General features: G+C 31.4%; 1 protein-coding gene across 2 annotated transcripts in view; it reads right to left on the bottom strand.

Moving 5' to 3' along the window:
- Window positions 1-15,454, bottom strand: part of LOC107369267 (neuroligin-4, X-linked-like) — a 57,624-nt gene that overhangs the window by 16,411 nt on the left and 25,759 nt on the right. For both annotated transcript variants that reach the window (XM_015937216.3, XM_089269721.1), the window contains exons 3-4: window positions 1,817-1,969; window positions 1,503-1,688 (exon numbers count right to left, since the gene is read on the bottom strand). In XM_015937216.3, the coding sequence (XP_015792702.2) occupies window positions 1,503-1,688; window positions 1,817-1,969 (339 nt within the window). The remainder of the gene's footprint in view (window positions 1-1,502; window positions 1,689-1,816; window positions 1,970-15,454) is intronic.

Raw genomic sequence — 15,454 nt, forward strand, 5'->3', positions numbered from 1 at the left:
TCATCATTTTCATTTTGCATCCTTTTCTGGTTCAGCTCAACATATTAATATATTTGAATATGAAATAAAAAACAAAATTTATTGTCATCATCCATAAAGTTGAATGGAGATTAAAAAATGCTTTCATCATTCCTATTAATGAATGTTTACTTACTAAGATTGATGGAAACAAAAATTAATATTTGATTTGGGTTCCCGACTAACAAGTGTCTATTATTAGACGATAATAATTGATTAGAGGTTGACTTTTGATTATTAAATATTGCTCGCGTTACTTGGTTCAAATTCAATGGAAAGGGGCTCTTGAGATGTCATTTGCAACTTAAGTAGGTGAGGCTTCTGGGTCAGGATAACAATGATGATACCCTTCGTGACTCGAGTATTACAATTGCAATTACCAGCATAAATCAGTATTCAAAGTGAACTTTAATTGTAGGAACAAAATTATAATATTAAATCTTAATGATCGTATGTATTGTAAGGTACAGAACTATACCCTGAAAGTCTTGATCTGATCATTTCAACAATCAAGGAGGAAGTCAAATCTCCATAAAAATTGCCTTCAACTATTGGGACTTCCGAAGATATACATTGTATTGTTGATTTGAAGGTAATACTTCAGATATATTTCATCACTAAAAATACTATCGAACAAAGACGAAGTTGAATAAGCAAATGCCCGAAGTAGATTGAAATCAAAGGCTCTCCAATCATGTTACAGTCCGTTATAGAGGTACGGCTAGCAAGTGAATAATCTTAATCTGTCATCTCAATCAGGGTAGATTTAAATCGATCAAGTGTCGACTTTTGCTAAAATGAAAACTTGTTTAGTTTTGGTAAAGTAAGTAAAATACTCGAGATGTCTAACGGTTCCTTTTGTAAGTCTTTTTATAAGATTTTCATTTCTGCTAGATTCATCGTTTGACAATGATGAGATGAACGATTGAATGAATCAATTAGATAGAAAACTGAGCGAATTATGATGTTTAAACTTATGTTTGTCGAGATGATTAAACAGAAGAAAAAATAGGAAAATTATCATGATGATTCGAAAGTAGCCTTTATCTGATATCAAATTACTATCTGAAAGACCATTTTATAGATTTATCTTTTTACTTTGATCAAAGTTGAAGCTAAATAATATAACTTTCGCTCAGTTTTCATTACCTTTATTAATGATCAACAATCTCAGTTAAGTTGACAGTTTTCTGTTACAATAATATTATTGATAATTTCCTCATCATTGTTTCTTGCCATCATCATTTCACCACACTTTAGTCTTCTTTCCTGATTCTCATTATTATAAACCATCCATTTTATCATTATATTTGAATCCATCAAATCAAGTAGGATCAAATTGAACAAAAGATAGTTACTCAAAACATGATAAATAATGAGATATAATAACACAGTTGAAATGAGTGACATTAGTAAAGATGATAAAATTTATGATCATTGAGTCAATTGAAGCATGCTAATTAATGTAGACAAATGAGTCTTACCTCTGCCCATCGGTGAAAGCATAAGAAGGTTAACAAAAGAAGCTCCATAGTCGTGGCCAAAAATAGTTACATTACTCGATGAGCCACCAAATTCACCGATATTTTCTTGGATCCAGTGAAGGGCAGCAACTTGATCCATAAGGCCAAAATTACCTCTAGAAGTCCCATCCAAAGATGGAAAGAATCCTAAAAAAATTGAAAAAGTTAAAAAATCTTTCCGAATTCATTCGATAAAGTTCTTGTTCAATTTCCAACTGAAACCCGATTTCACTCTCACAACATTTCTATTGATGTTTTCATGTTGCGATATTTACCTAGAGCTCCGAGGCGATAATTGATTGTAACAACTATCACTTCACCAAACGATGATAATATTGAGCCATCGTAAACGGAACCTGAATTCCATTCATAAGATTCACCATGAATGAACATTATAACAGGATAAAGTGTTGTAATAGATTGAGATGCTGTAAAGGGAAGAATAAGAAAAATTAGCAAAGATTGTCCAGAATCTATTCAATAACAATATTTAACATGAATCAGTTCCACTAATCATGGTCATATTTAAACAGAAAACTCAATCCAACATTATATCTAATTGCCTGCAAGTGCACTCCCAGTCCAACTCCCAGTTGAACTCCCAGCTCAACATCCCAGTCGTACTCCTAGTTGAGCGTTCAATATGCTGATGATTTGGGAGCAAACAAATGAATTGATTCTAAAGTGTATCAACTCTCGGTGGATCATCTGAATTTATCATAACCTTAACTATTGGATACATTGTAAATTAGTTTGAGTGACAATTTATATCAAAGTAATGCAAATAACCTTAGGATAGCAGTGAGATAAAAAAGTGTTCTGAGCAAGAGTTGCCAGAGTTTTCACGAAATTCACATGGAGTAATTTATATTCACAGCTGCAATATTCATATCAAAGACATAATCTGTGTTTACACAGAGGCAAAAGTCTAGAGAAACTCATAACAAAAAAGGAAAAAAATATTTACTCAAATGATATGAAAGTGAATGAAGAGAAGAAGAAAATTGAAAACAAAAAAGAAACTGTTACTTCGAAAAATGTTTGACTTTTTTTTTGTTCGCTTTCGAAACATTTTGCATTTGGAAAGCATTTTTTGAGTCAATAATTTTTGTTTATACACTCGGTCCTGTTGAATGGTAATTCAAATGATAATCATAAATCTCAATGGGATTGAAGCATTTCAATACTGAATATACAAATAAACAAATGAATACAATTGATTTGACAGTTGAAGATGAAATTGAAAGATAAAGATGAAAAGATGAAAAGCAATGAAAATTCAATTTTTTTGCTCCTCTTCTCTTTATTTGTTTACTCGATAGACAATCATGATTTTAATGACACCGATAACAATGAGTTGAACTAAGAGGTTGAAAGGTTATACAGAATGTTGATTGATGATAATTATATTATTAATTTTGGAGTAAAGTGCAAAAGAATAGAGAATCATGATTGAGATAATAGGCAAGGTTGTCATGAAGATGATGAAAGAGAAATTTTTCTCTCTCCAGGTTCACATGGTTAACCTAAAAAAAGAAGGTTGATTGAAGTTCATGATTGAGATGATTTTCATTCCATCTATTAGTTTGATAACATAAAATTTTCAACCGTTAAAAACTTTTGTCAACAAAGATTTGTGTGTTCATTTCATTCTTTCCTCAGTTTTGTTGCTAGTTTTTGGCTTTATCTTGAAACTCATTTTTCAACCTCAAGAAGCAAATCAGGGCAAACAAGAAAAGTAGATTTAGTAAAGTTCTTGTTCTTCTTTTTTTTCTCTTCTTCTTCTTTTCTCAGTTGAAGAATAGAAGATACAGATGAAGCAAGAATGGGGATAAATAAGACTAGTCAGGGTATTCAGAGTGAACATGGGTTCAAATGGTGTAGGAGTGAGCAGTCAAACTGGTTATGCAGAGGAACAAAAAGGTTTTCAAAAGATTCTCATGTATCAGCACTGAAACTCTATCAATTCGTTCAATAGTTTAAAGTTAGAGTAAACACTATTTTAAAGTCGATCAATTTGTTTCATTATGATTTTCTTTCAAAACTTTTCCTTCATTTTACAGAAAAAATGAATCAATTTTGTTTCACTTTAAGTTTCATCTTATCCCAAACTGATTCAATGTTGACAAAAGATGCGCTGAAAAAGCAAACAAAACTTTTGAAATTTTATTCTTTCGGCCAATTTTTCGCTTTATCATGGTTCATACAACAGAATAATGAAAGAATGTATATTAGAATCTGAAAAATTGACTAGACAAATATCAATAAACGAAGATGCTTCTAATGCTCGATTGTCAACTAAATAGTCGAAATACTGCTTTATCGTTTCTGTAATGATACAGTTGAGCGATTTAAGTGATGAAAAAAATGCCATGGCCATTAAATGACAATTATGAATATATCACACCGATGTTCTGTAATTTTTCATTTACTCTGTATCATCCAATTGAACCACTGAGTCGGTGAGGATACGGCTTACTCAGTGGGTGTTGGCCGGTACAAATGGCCGACTTTTGACCCTCGACTTCGCTTTCATTTTTCACTTGTCTTTTTATTCTTCTCCAGAATTTCTTAACACCATTCTCAGATTAATAATTATGACAGTGCAAAATGTCAGCTTATTATTTTGCCAGTTTTATGTTTTATTTGCTTCGATCTTCATGACAGTCTACAGGGCGATTCAGCTATATTTGTAAATTTGCTATTACTGGGCATGTGAGGAATGTAAATGGTTGTGTGTATCCATGCAAGGTCATTTAAGTCTCATAACTGTCTGCAAGTCATTTCTTTTCAACCTCACTCCACTGATTAACCTGACGGCACCTGATCATAAAGATACATTCATTATAACCTTTTTGCGACCTCTAGAATCTTTAGACGCGATTTCCAAAAAAATGACCTGCACCTTGGAGTTTACAAACAAACATAAACACCCGCATTTTGATGTCACCTGGCCTGCTGTTACGTATTTTATGTTTGGCGATTATGAGCTTCGACTTTTAAATGCCCAACAAATTCATATTTGTAGCATATGACGGATTAAAGGTAACATTCAAACCAACAAAAGCAGCGTTTAAAAACGAAACCTACGTTTACGATAATCCTATTCTTAACGAAAGAATCTTACTCGCTGAGTTCAGCGAAGGCGACTTCATACCTGAGAATTTATTCTCTACATCCGATGTTTTGATAATTGTGTTTCTACCATTGCTCATTCTTTGATCAAAACTTCTCAAGCCTCTAGGTCCCACAACCATAATTCCACACGCTCAAGGTCATTCAAGGTAAACTTTTGACCTCTTATTGACACTGGGAGGTCATTTGTTGAAATCGCAAAATTTTTCTGGCCGATTAATGTCAGTCAAATGTTAATAACTCCCATCAGCAGAAACAAACTAATTTTTTATAAATGCGATTGGTTAACTGAACGGTTCGAAATCACTCATATCCTTTAGACAGTATGAGTTATTAACAGTGATTAGCATTAATCGGTCATAAAAATTTTGTGATCACAAAAAATGACCTTCCAATGGCAATTAGAGGTTAATGCAGAGTTGACCTTGAATGACCTTGAGCAGGTAAAAACATGGTTTTGGATCTAAAATAGCTCATGCTGCAAGTCTGAGGTGTCCAGGGCTAACCCTTCGCGAAAAAGAAAGAGAGAGAGTCACCCAAGAAAGAAATGTCCTAAAGTAGGCTGTCGTCGACATTACTGTCAAGCTAAATGCACTGAGATTTACTTCAAAAGATTCCAAAATATCGTCAATAATGATCAATGGAATGCAAAAATTACGCAGCTTGTCACTATTGGAATCAAATTTGGATCGAAGCGAAGCGAAGCAGTTTTACAGAGAGTTTAATGTTGGACAATACTTTTATTTTCATTTACTTTGTGATGAGCACCATTGGTGTAGAGCTGTAGCTGTTTGTAATCAATTCCAACACGAGCTTTATCTAAGAACTCGAGGTTAAATGTATAACATTGTTTCAATTTTATTCAATAAACTATTCTTTCTCGCTTTAAAAAAAGATTCCATTTCTTACAATTACCGAGGTTGAAAAAATAATAATCTCAATATTACTAATATTCCATGGATGATCGAATGGGTTAACTCACCCATTAACTAAATTTGTTTAACTAATAATGAATTATTACGTCCAATTGACGACAGTTTGGAGTCTAATTTCAATTCCCCTCAATAATCCATTTGTTAAAACAAAGAGTTTGTTTTTGCTTTTCTGACCATTGTTAAGACAGGGAAATAGACAGAATAAAGAAAGAAGAGAATACGGACTATTTCTCTTTTCCAATTTAAACACTTTATTCTTAAATAACACAGATATCAATTTTATTTTTCTTCACATCTCCACATAATAGAAAGAACCTGTTGGTTGGAATAGCCTAACTTAATAATTAACAGATTTCAGCATCAAAATAATTTCTTATCCAAGCCTTATCTTGACATTCCCTCAGAACCAACCTGCCAACACAAAGGCCAATTGTAAAATTTGGAAAGATTCACAGTCTTTTCGGTCTTGTTTTGCTTTATGCAATGTTTCTGTTTATTTGTAATAGCATTGAACTTGTTTGATGTCTCAATAGGTATTATCAATATTCGGTAATATTTCTTTGAACCATTTGATGATGCAAATATTTGCAATTGGACAGTTTATTGATTGAGTTTTACTCCATCTAATGTTCAATATCAATCATAAATACTAGGCCCATTGCAATACAAACACAAAAACATACGGCAAAAAGAAAGAAAATGAAAAAAGTCCAATTTTCGTTGTTCACCAACCATTCATTACAACATGATGATAGCATACAATTGAGAGATTAAATGATAAACTATAATTTTATTAAAATAATTTGCGTTTACTTTCATTGCAATAATAAATAATTACAGGATCAATACACAAGCGAGTGAAAAAAATGAAATAATAACAGGTTAACTTGAATACATTGAATCACTTGAATAAAAAAAGTTGAAAAAAAAGAGTTTTGCCAAAAATATTTAGTTTCTACAGAAACTTTTATTTCTCTTGACAACAAAATGCAAACAAACTCTAATTACCAATCATGAAGCTTGCAATCAATCAACCCTTTCTCAGCCTTTCAAACATATAATTATAATAAAAAGATACAAAAAAGGCAAAGGATTATTTGAATGTTGTTGAAAGGCGAAAAAAGTTGAGTTCAAAAGTTTCAATAATCTTGTAATGAATTTGCTCCTCATAATTGCCTTCATCATTTGATTACACGAAAAGATGGGATTAATTGAAAAAAGAAAATCTTTTTCCCTCAAAATGTTCATTTTTTTTCTTCACCATCATTCTTCTTCTCTTTACTTTACCCAAAACCAAAACAGGTAAATTGACTCTATCAATCAATGTTTTGTTTTTTTTCCTTCTTCTCAATCTCTTTTGCTCTTTTTCATCTGATGAAAACTCAATGATGAAAATCAATTCTGATTCAGTGAAGAGTATCTAACTAATCCTGAAAGGTAACTGGATTGAAACTAAATAAAATTGAAAGAGTTTAACATCGAAAAAAGGAGAAGCAAAAAGAGTTGAAGACTAACTGTTAACTTGTTAACTAAAGCATTTCATTGAAAATATTTTATTGATAAACATGATTCAACTGTAATACCTTTATTCAATGATTATGTTGAGATAAAGATTTCAACATTCAACTTTATTCAATCAGATAATTTTCAAGAGTAAAATGTTTACTCAGTAATTGAACTTTTCTTTGAATGTTTAAATTGATATATCAAAGAAAATGATGGAATCATGGAAATAATGATTCAGATTAATTGCTGCAACAATTTTCTTCAGAATTTAAAATTTCTTTTCAAAAAGAGTTTCGATTTTTTCGCAAAATTTTCTTCTACAATTGATAATTATGAATTCAGTTTCGATATTTTCTTTTCTCTGAATCATTAGAATATGAATAAATTGGAAAAGAATTTTTGCTTTGATTGAATTACTTTCAATGAATCATTTTGATTAACTTTGAATGCTTTTCCAATGCTGCTTTGCGATTCAAACGAGATTCTGAAGAGTTTATTCTTTAATCATGGCTTAACATTGAAACTGTTCAAGTAATGATAACTGCAAGTTTCGAACTATTCTTTCATTTCCTTGAGAAGTAAAAGGTTTACCTTTCGCAGTCTGTTGTGCTACCTGAGATCATCAATCAGAGCTGATTCACTTTCATCATTCACATGAAATTGTATTAAGCTAGTTGAAAGTTACTTATTCATCATCATCATCATTTCTCAACAATGTTATAAGCTATTCTTGCTTACTTGAGAATCACTATTAGCAACAAAATTTCAAAAAAATGCGAATCAAAAAGAGGAAGGCGAACAAGAAAAGAAGAAAAAAATGAATAAATTCGAGTCTTCAGTTTAATAACAGTGATGCATTTATTCATCTTGCCTTTATATCTTTTGTCATCATCTTCATCAACATTAGTGAGTTCAGTAGTTGATTCATCATCATCTTTAAAATATTTTCATCTCAAAACGTTTTATTAAATTGAATCACAACCTTCTAATGGTGGAAACGAGTAGAATGAAAAATCACCATTTCAATTTGTTTACATGTAAAAGTGTTGTGTTGACCTAATCAGCGTTTTTCATTTTGTAAACGCAACCAATATAATCTTCAGCAATTTGAATATTTTGTGAATAAACTTTTATTCAAAAAATTGAATGCTTGACAGGATAGTTGAAGGTATAGCAAAGTTCAATAACATAACGATCGTCAAAACTTCAACTAGTAGTGAGCATGAAATTGCTCATGAAGAATTTTTCGTAGTCCAGACACGACATGCATCGGAACACTGAGTAAGCTCTAGCTAAATCATTCTTGACAAAGGCAACATTTCTAACAAACTAATCTGTGTCTAGAAATTATGAGCAACACAAGATTTCGTTATATTGAAAAAAAAGCTCTGAGCTTCAAGTCATGTGCATAACTCGTCAAAATGCCTCAGGTAGAGTCAATAACAGATTTGATCCAAACTCGACTATTTTTGTTATCAACTGATTTTTGAATTTTTGAAAATTCGCTAAAAATTGATAGACAAAAATTTAATTGCTTCATCTTCAATTGGAGTTGTCTTTTTCAGACGAACCACAAAAATGCAATAATCAAAAGCAGAGTTGAAAAGCTTTCAAAGGCTTTACATGAATCTGAACGGGTCAGTAAACAAGTTGTTTTGCTCTTGAAACTTTTGGCAACTTTGTTTCAACTTGAAAGCAAACTGTTGTCAACAATGAACCTTTCAACATGCAATAATTAGCCAATGATCAGATTGATAACCAAATTGTTCTCATGAGAGTTTCAATATGATGAGAAGAATGGGAAAAAAATTTACAATAAACTTAAACTCCTCTCTATTGTAACATCATATTTTCATGTTTCCTTCAGCAAGTAAATTGTACCACACGATGCATGCAAAATTGATTGGTATTGTCAGATTATTCACTCTTTTCACTCTTCTTCGTGCTCTTCCCACTTTTCAAGTCTTGTTTATCAAAGTGAAACCTTGTTCATATTCAAGTTGATCATTTTAAACAGCAACAAGAAGAAAGATGAAACCAGAATCCATCAAATTCAAATGATCAAACTGATCAGTTTCAACATTTTTTTTCCATGCTCTGCTTTTCTTCCATCAAAAGTTAACTAGACATGATTTACTTCACTCTTTCATCAACATCATAATGTTGCTCATCGATAACTTGATGAACAATGAACAAAACTTTTTGCCAAAAATTTTCTTATTCTCTTATCATTCTTCCACAAACATGGTCAATGATATTGTAAACTGGTTCGTTCTCTCATCTTGATACTAGTTCCAATAATCTGATTTATTCCAATGAGCTTCACCCTCATGATCAACATGGAAACCTATTGAATGGAGCATTCGAAGAAAATCTCGAGTTTTGTCCCTGAGTTGGACTTTTATTAATGTGTCCAGTTGCTGAACCATCCATCATAACATTGTATATATGCATTTGAAAGAAGAAGGGAAAACAAACAAAATTCTGAATGAAGAGTGAAAGAAATGAGAACAAAAAACAAAAGTTCGACTGAATTTAACCTTTTCATAACAAGACTTTGCCCTGAAACACTCTCATGGGAAGTGCAATTGTAGAGTAAATTAAAGTAAATTAAAAGTGATTTCAGTAAACATTGTAACATTTTGAAAGGTGATGAGAAACCAAAGAGAGGAAAAAAGCATTTCAAGTCAATGTGAGTTTATTGAATTTTTGCGTTTAGTTTTTTATTTGTTTTTTGTTACTTTTTTTCTCGTAATATCATTCAATGTGAAATGAATTTGCTCAAAGTTGCATTTGATGTGCCTTGAAATTGGCATCAAAGTCAAATGATTAATCCATTTACATTTCACCACTCATCATGACCATGAGCTGTTGAGTCTTTCATTTTGGTTAAATGTGTAAATGATGACTATTACAGAACAACGATAAATGTTGAACATTATTCTTGCATTTCTGGTGATTTGTTTTCTTCGCTCAACTTTTTTTGTCTCAACATTTTTGTTCGTTTCTTTATTTTGATCAATTTTTCGATCAACTCTTTGTAAAACTTTTGGAAACTCTTCTTTTGAAAATGAAATTTTTTTTCCAAAAAATCGAAAGTTGGAATGTTGAGATTTTCTCTGATTCCATCGAAAATCAAAGGTCAAGTTTTATTCAAACGATTATCATGATGAGGATAAAGATACATGTTGTATCATTTTTGATTGGAATCCTTAGACTCTGAACAATCTCTTTTCTCCTCTTGATGCTATTACAGGGAATGATCAATTTCAAGTGAAACATTACATTATAAATCACTGGTTAAGCTTAAAGGCTTTTCTTGAACATTGTTTAGACCGGATCTGATTCGTTTAGCTCAACGTTTTTCACCTTAAACTAGTAACCAAAGTAAAAAATGGCTTCAACGAGAAAAGTAAAGCAAATGATAAAAGTTGAGGAATAAACATCATTTCTCATGGAAAGAAGAAGAAAGAAGAAGAAAAAACGGAACAAAGATTGGGAAGTAAGCATTATCTGGGAGTGAAAAATGGAATGAATATTTTTCCCTCCCAGTTAAATCGTTGCTCTTTATTTGGACAAGTTTCAACGTTATTTTGTTTTTTTACTCCATTTATCTTTTCATCACAAATTAACCAAACAAATTCATTGCCAGCTTTTACATGATGTGATCAACATTAAATGCTGATGAATAAACATTATCACTGGAAACACTTGCAAGTTTCATCGCTTTAATAAGCTTAAGACATTTAATTTGGCGTCAATTAACGTTTCACTCCTTTTCACAGTTAAGTTTATTAGTTCATCTTTAATTCGCTATCTTGGAGTGACTTTTATCAGGGATTGGCAGGGATTGATGAGAAATGCTTGGAATTGATGACTTTGAGAAATGCAATTTTAGACCAAAACATTTGAACCTTTTTTTTGTTGCTTGCTCCCAGTTTACCGTGATATTACATTACAAAGTTTTAATGAAAAGTTTCAAATGTCTGTATAAATAGTGGGAATGTTTGCTTGGAACAGGGAATGATTGAGGGAAAAAGATAGCAAAATGAAATTCAGAGTTCTCAAGCGTAAATAGACAATCAAATCAAATGATAACGGAAGATGAATTTTCTGGGTAACCATTTGATAGTAAACAAAAAGAGCGAAACAAGGAAAGATGGAAGATGAAAAGTAATAAGAATCTATTGAGGCGATAGAATATTCTGAGCACAAGTTCATTGGCAGTTTTAATGATCCATGACAGTAACTAAAAAATGGAACATCAAATGAAAGTGGAAAAGAATTTTTTTCAAGAAAATAAAAGTTTCGCCCATCTCCCTCTTCTTATACTTTGAAACCAATAACTTTGGTAACAATCAGGGTCAAAACATGAATTGTTCATAAAGTTGGCATCAAGATGAAGAAGCAAAAGAATTTAGGGGAAAAGTGATAAGTTGAAACAAAAGCGGCTGAATCTTAAGATGAAAAAACAGTCTTCAATGTTAATCTTTTGTTTATTGGTAAACATGAATTCCCATGAAATTCAATTCAATTGTTTGGTTTTGCTAAACTAAAGATAAACTGAAAAGATCCACGTTTATCCAAAATTGATAATGTTCAGGATCGAGACGCAAAACAACACTTTATAATATTAGCAACACAAGTATGTCTACACAGTAAAATTTTGAGAATGACCTAGAACACGGGTTAGTAGAGTCGAAACCAAAAATTATCTTTTTTCAAATTTCGACTTGTTTGGCCCAATTATCCTCATTTATCATAGATACATAGATACATTAAGAGCGGATAACAACGTTTTCCATAGTACAAAACTGTCACTTTTTTCGTATAAGTTCTCGATAAAGTTTACCGAAATTTCTTTCTAAACGACTTTGCTGTTCAGCACTTGCCTTTGCTTTGGTCATTTTTACCCTTAATTTTTTTCTTGTAATATGGGCAAAAGTTTATTCCGGTGATTTCATTTTTTTGTAGCTTGAGTGTCAGTTATTGAAGGGTTATCCGAATAGAGATTTTCAACCGCACTTAAAACTTTAGGGGTCATAGTGCTGGCAGGTCGACCGGAGGGAAAATTTTTCCCCCTGTTTTCATAATTTCATCATTACTACCGTTTTATTATGTGGTGCAATGTCGTGCCCGTGATTTATTCGAGCTTGAAGTGTTACCAGTTGCCTCCAATACCAATTTTAGACGGCACAATTCTCAAGCTAATACCTCTTGTTGGGAAACCTAATGACGCAAAAGCAGATTGGAGTTGGATCCTTCTGCAAACCAAAATGAGAAAAAAATTGCTGCCAGTGTTGATGCAATATCTGAAATTGCTTCAAAATGGCACATTATTTGGTCAGACTATGCCCCGGATTATTTGAGTCTCAAATGAAAGTATCAAGCTTCGAGGAAATCTCATCAGCTTCTAATTCTTTGGAAATTTCGATTTACTTCGTCAAAGATGCAAGTAGCGCCTATGCTTACTTGACTGTTAAAGAGCCTAAAACAACTGTTGCCGTTAAATCTGAGGACCTCGGAAATTTTATTGATGCAATATGTCTCTGGATCATCGATGCTGAAACCCAACAAATTGCCTCAACATTCATTTCGACTCGCAAGAGTCAATCAACATAAAAGCGGGTAATCAAGAAGAGAATATTAGAAATGTAAGAAAAAGAGACAAGACAAATGTCACTTGAATTAAGGGATGTCGCGATTCAATTTTAAGATCGATCTGATGGATTTTTATCACACAAAATTGATCGATCTCAACCGGGAGGAAACTGATGTTCTTAAAACACGTTTGAAATTCTCGAGTATTTTTGCACGATTTGTTCGTTGTCAGAAATTATTCTTGTATGACTACCAATAAAACATTTTACAATAAAAGGCAACTGATTTACATTAGTATCCTGCGTTTCTCTATCCTCGAATTTTATTTTCTTTGTAAATTTCTCGTGTACACGAATTCAGATGAGAATGCTTTATATTTTTTCTATGAAATTTTCCATTGAAGCAAATTTTCAAAAAGCTGACTGTGAAAAGGCAATTGTCGCTATGCATTTTGACATCATCCTTTGCTGATTAAAGTGTTATCATTTAGGTGATATTATCGTTATTAATAACATTGAATGTAAAATTATTCTTCCTCATTTTCATGCTCCTTCACAAGCAATTGGGAGTGAAAAACAGTTTTTGCTGAGAAATGGCCAAATTTGATTAATATTGTAATCAAATATATTTACATTTAAATTTGGCTTCTATTTGATTACGGGTGATATTAAAAAATTTAATTTACTTTCATTAGCAAGTTGATTAAAAATTTGACTCTTAAATAGACTCGCCTCGAAATCCATTTCATTTCCATGAATTTCATGAATAAATCTTGAAATTTTAAAGTTATCGATTCAGTTTATCAGTAAATGGTTCAGTTAATTAGAATCAATAAATGAACAGTTTTCCTCAAAACTGTAATTGAAAATCTTCATTTTTCTCAGTCAATGAAGTAAAAAGTTAATTTTCAATTTGTATGATCATTCATTTCAAGTTCAGATTGAGAATGAACATTTTAATTACCTTTTCTGTGCAAAAAATATTGCCTCTTTAAAGCCTGAAATCATGAAATGTCATCTTATAACAAAATTCAACTAAATTGAAGAAAATCTGGAAAAGTAGAAAAGTAGAAAAAAGAAAATTTTCTATTTTTCCATTTTCCATTATTCGATTCATAAATTTATTAAATCGGCTTTTCACAGAAAGATTGTTATAAGTCGAAATGAAGGTAAAATTCAGGTCAATTTGTGTTGATTTGAAATAAAAGTTAGCTTTTATTGTTAGCATTTATAATAATGATTTAATGATCAAAGTATATTAACGATATTTGCAATCTCAGAATTGCTATTTTTAAAAGCAAATGCGCTTAGCTGTTCAAGTTAAACAACTTTTCTGTTTATTTTGTTTGTAAATTCAAAGTAGATTCAAAAATTTCATGGATGATGAAGATGCATGAAGAGAGTGGAAAGTGGATGATGAAAATTGTCATCATTGGAGTTGCATGTATTAAAGGCTTTTCACTGTGTTAGTGTGTCTTTATGAATTCATCTAGAGAAGACAAGAAAATTTATTCAGAGAAAAATTCTTGTCTCTTTACTTCCATCACTTTTACCGGATTACATGTATTATCATTTAGAGCTCAAGGGCAAGAATAAACTTTGAACTGATAATGGGATAGAAGTGAGAAGCTTGACAATCAATCGATATGTTTCAATCGACATTTTAAAGATTCACATCAAGTGATTCAACTGAATCAATGTTTTGAAATTGATCGAGATTGATAGAAATTTCATGTTGATTTTGTTTCATGAGCGAGATTGGCTTCAATTGCGATTAGTAAATCAACAACTAAAGTGATTAGTTTATCAAAGTATGAACTTCGTAAGAACATTTTATGACCATTGAATGTTTGTGAATAGCTTCATGAGCTTTTTTGTTCCATTCATGTTTTACTGTTCATTAAAAGCTTTTTTTCCTACCTTCAACCTTCTTTTGGAATTTATTTTGAAAATTTTATTCTCTTTTTCAATGTTATTGGTTTGCAAAGTGGAATAATGATTATTGTTATTTTCATGATGGAAATTGTATTCCTTTCAAAATATTATTTTTTGTTTGGTGAAAATGCACAGGGTAAGATGACGGTTGAAAGAAGGAAAATATTTTCACAAAAAAAGTTTCATCTTCCTTATTCAGCACAATAACCACGAGTACGAACATTTTACTTACGACTCTTTTTAAAGTCCTTTTTTTGTTAATGTCAACCTAGAAATGTTTTTGCTTTTTGCTTCTTTTCATTCCAGTTTGTTCCCTTTCCCATCTTATAGACATTGTTTTTTTGTGTCTCTCGTCAAAGAAGCAAACTTATATTATACTTGGAGGCAAAAAAATTTAAACGATTTTGATGCTGTTTTCTTTCATGTTTTCCAGTTGATGCTGTTGGGATTGAATTTGTTGCTACTCCAAGTTGAATCACTTCTGGTTGTTCAGTGAGCATACAAATGTAAACTGAATGGTCTTCAGGTTCAAATGAAATACATTAAGGCACATGAAAATTTGTTTCTTTGTAAATCTCAATCTGCTTTAACTATTATATAAAGTTGACATTACAATATCGTGCTTTATTCGTCATTTTACACTTTTTACTGTTTTTTCAAAAATAAACTCATTTGACAACTAAAATGAAATTATATTGATTTGTCAATCATCTTCAACTATTGAATCTTCAACTGCATCAAACTATCGTATCAATTGAAATTCAAAGCTGTAAATAAAATCTAAAATAATAGTTTATCTTCA

The sequence above is a fragment of the Tetranychus urticae genome, chromosome 3, assembly GCF_039701765.1.
Source record: "Tetranychus urticae isolate SD_2017Ah chromosome 3, NJAU_TeUrti_SD_1.0, whole genome shotgun sequence".
Lineage (NCBI taxonomy): Eukaryota > Metazoa > Arthropoda > Arachnida > Trombidiformes > Tetranychidae > Tetranychus > Tetranychus urticae.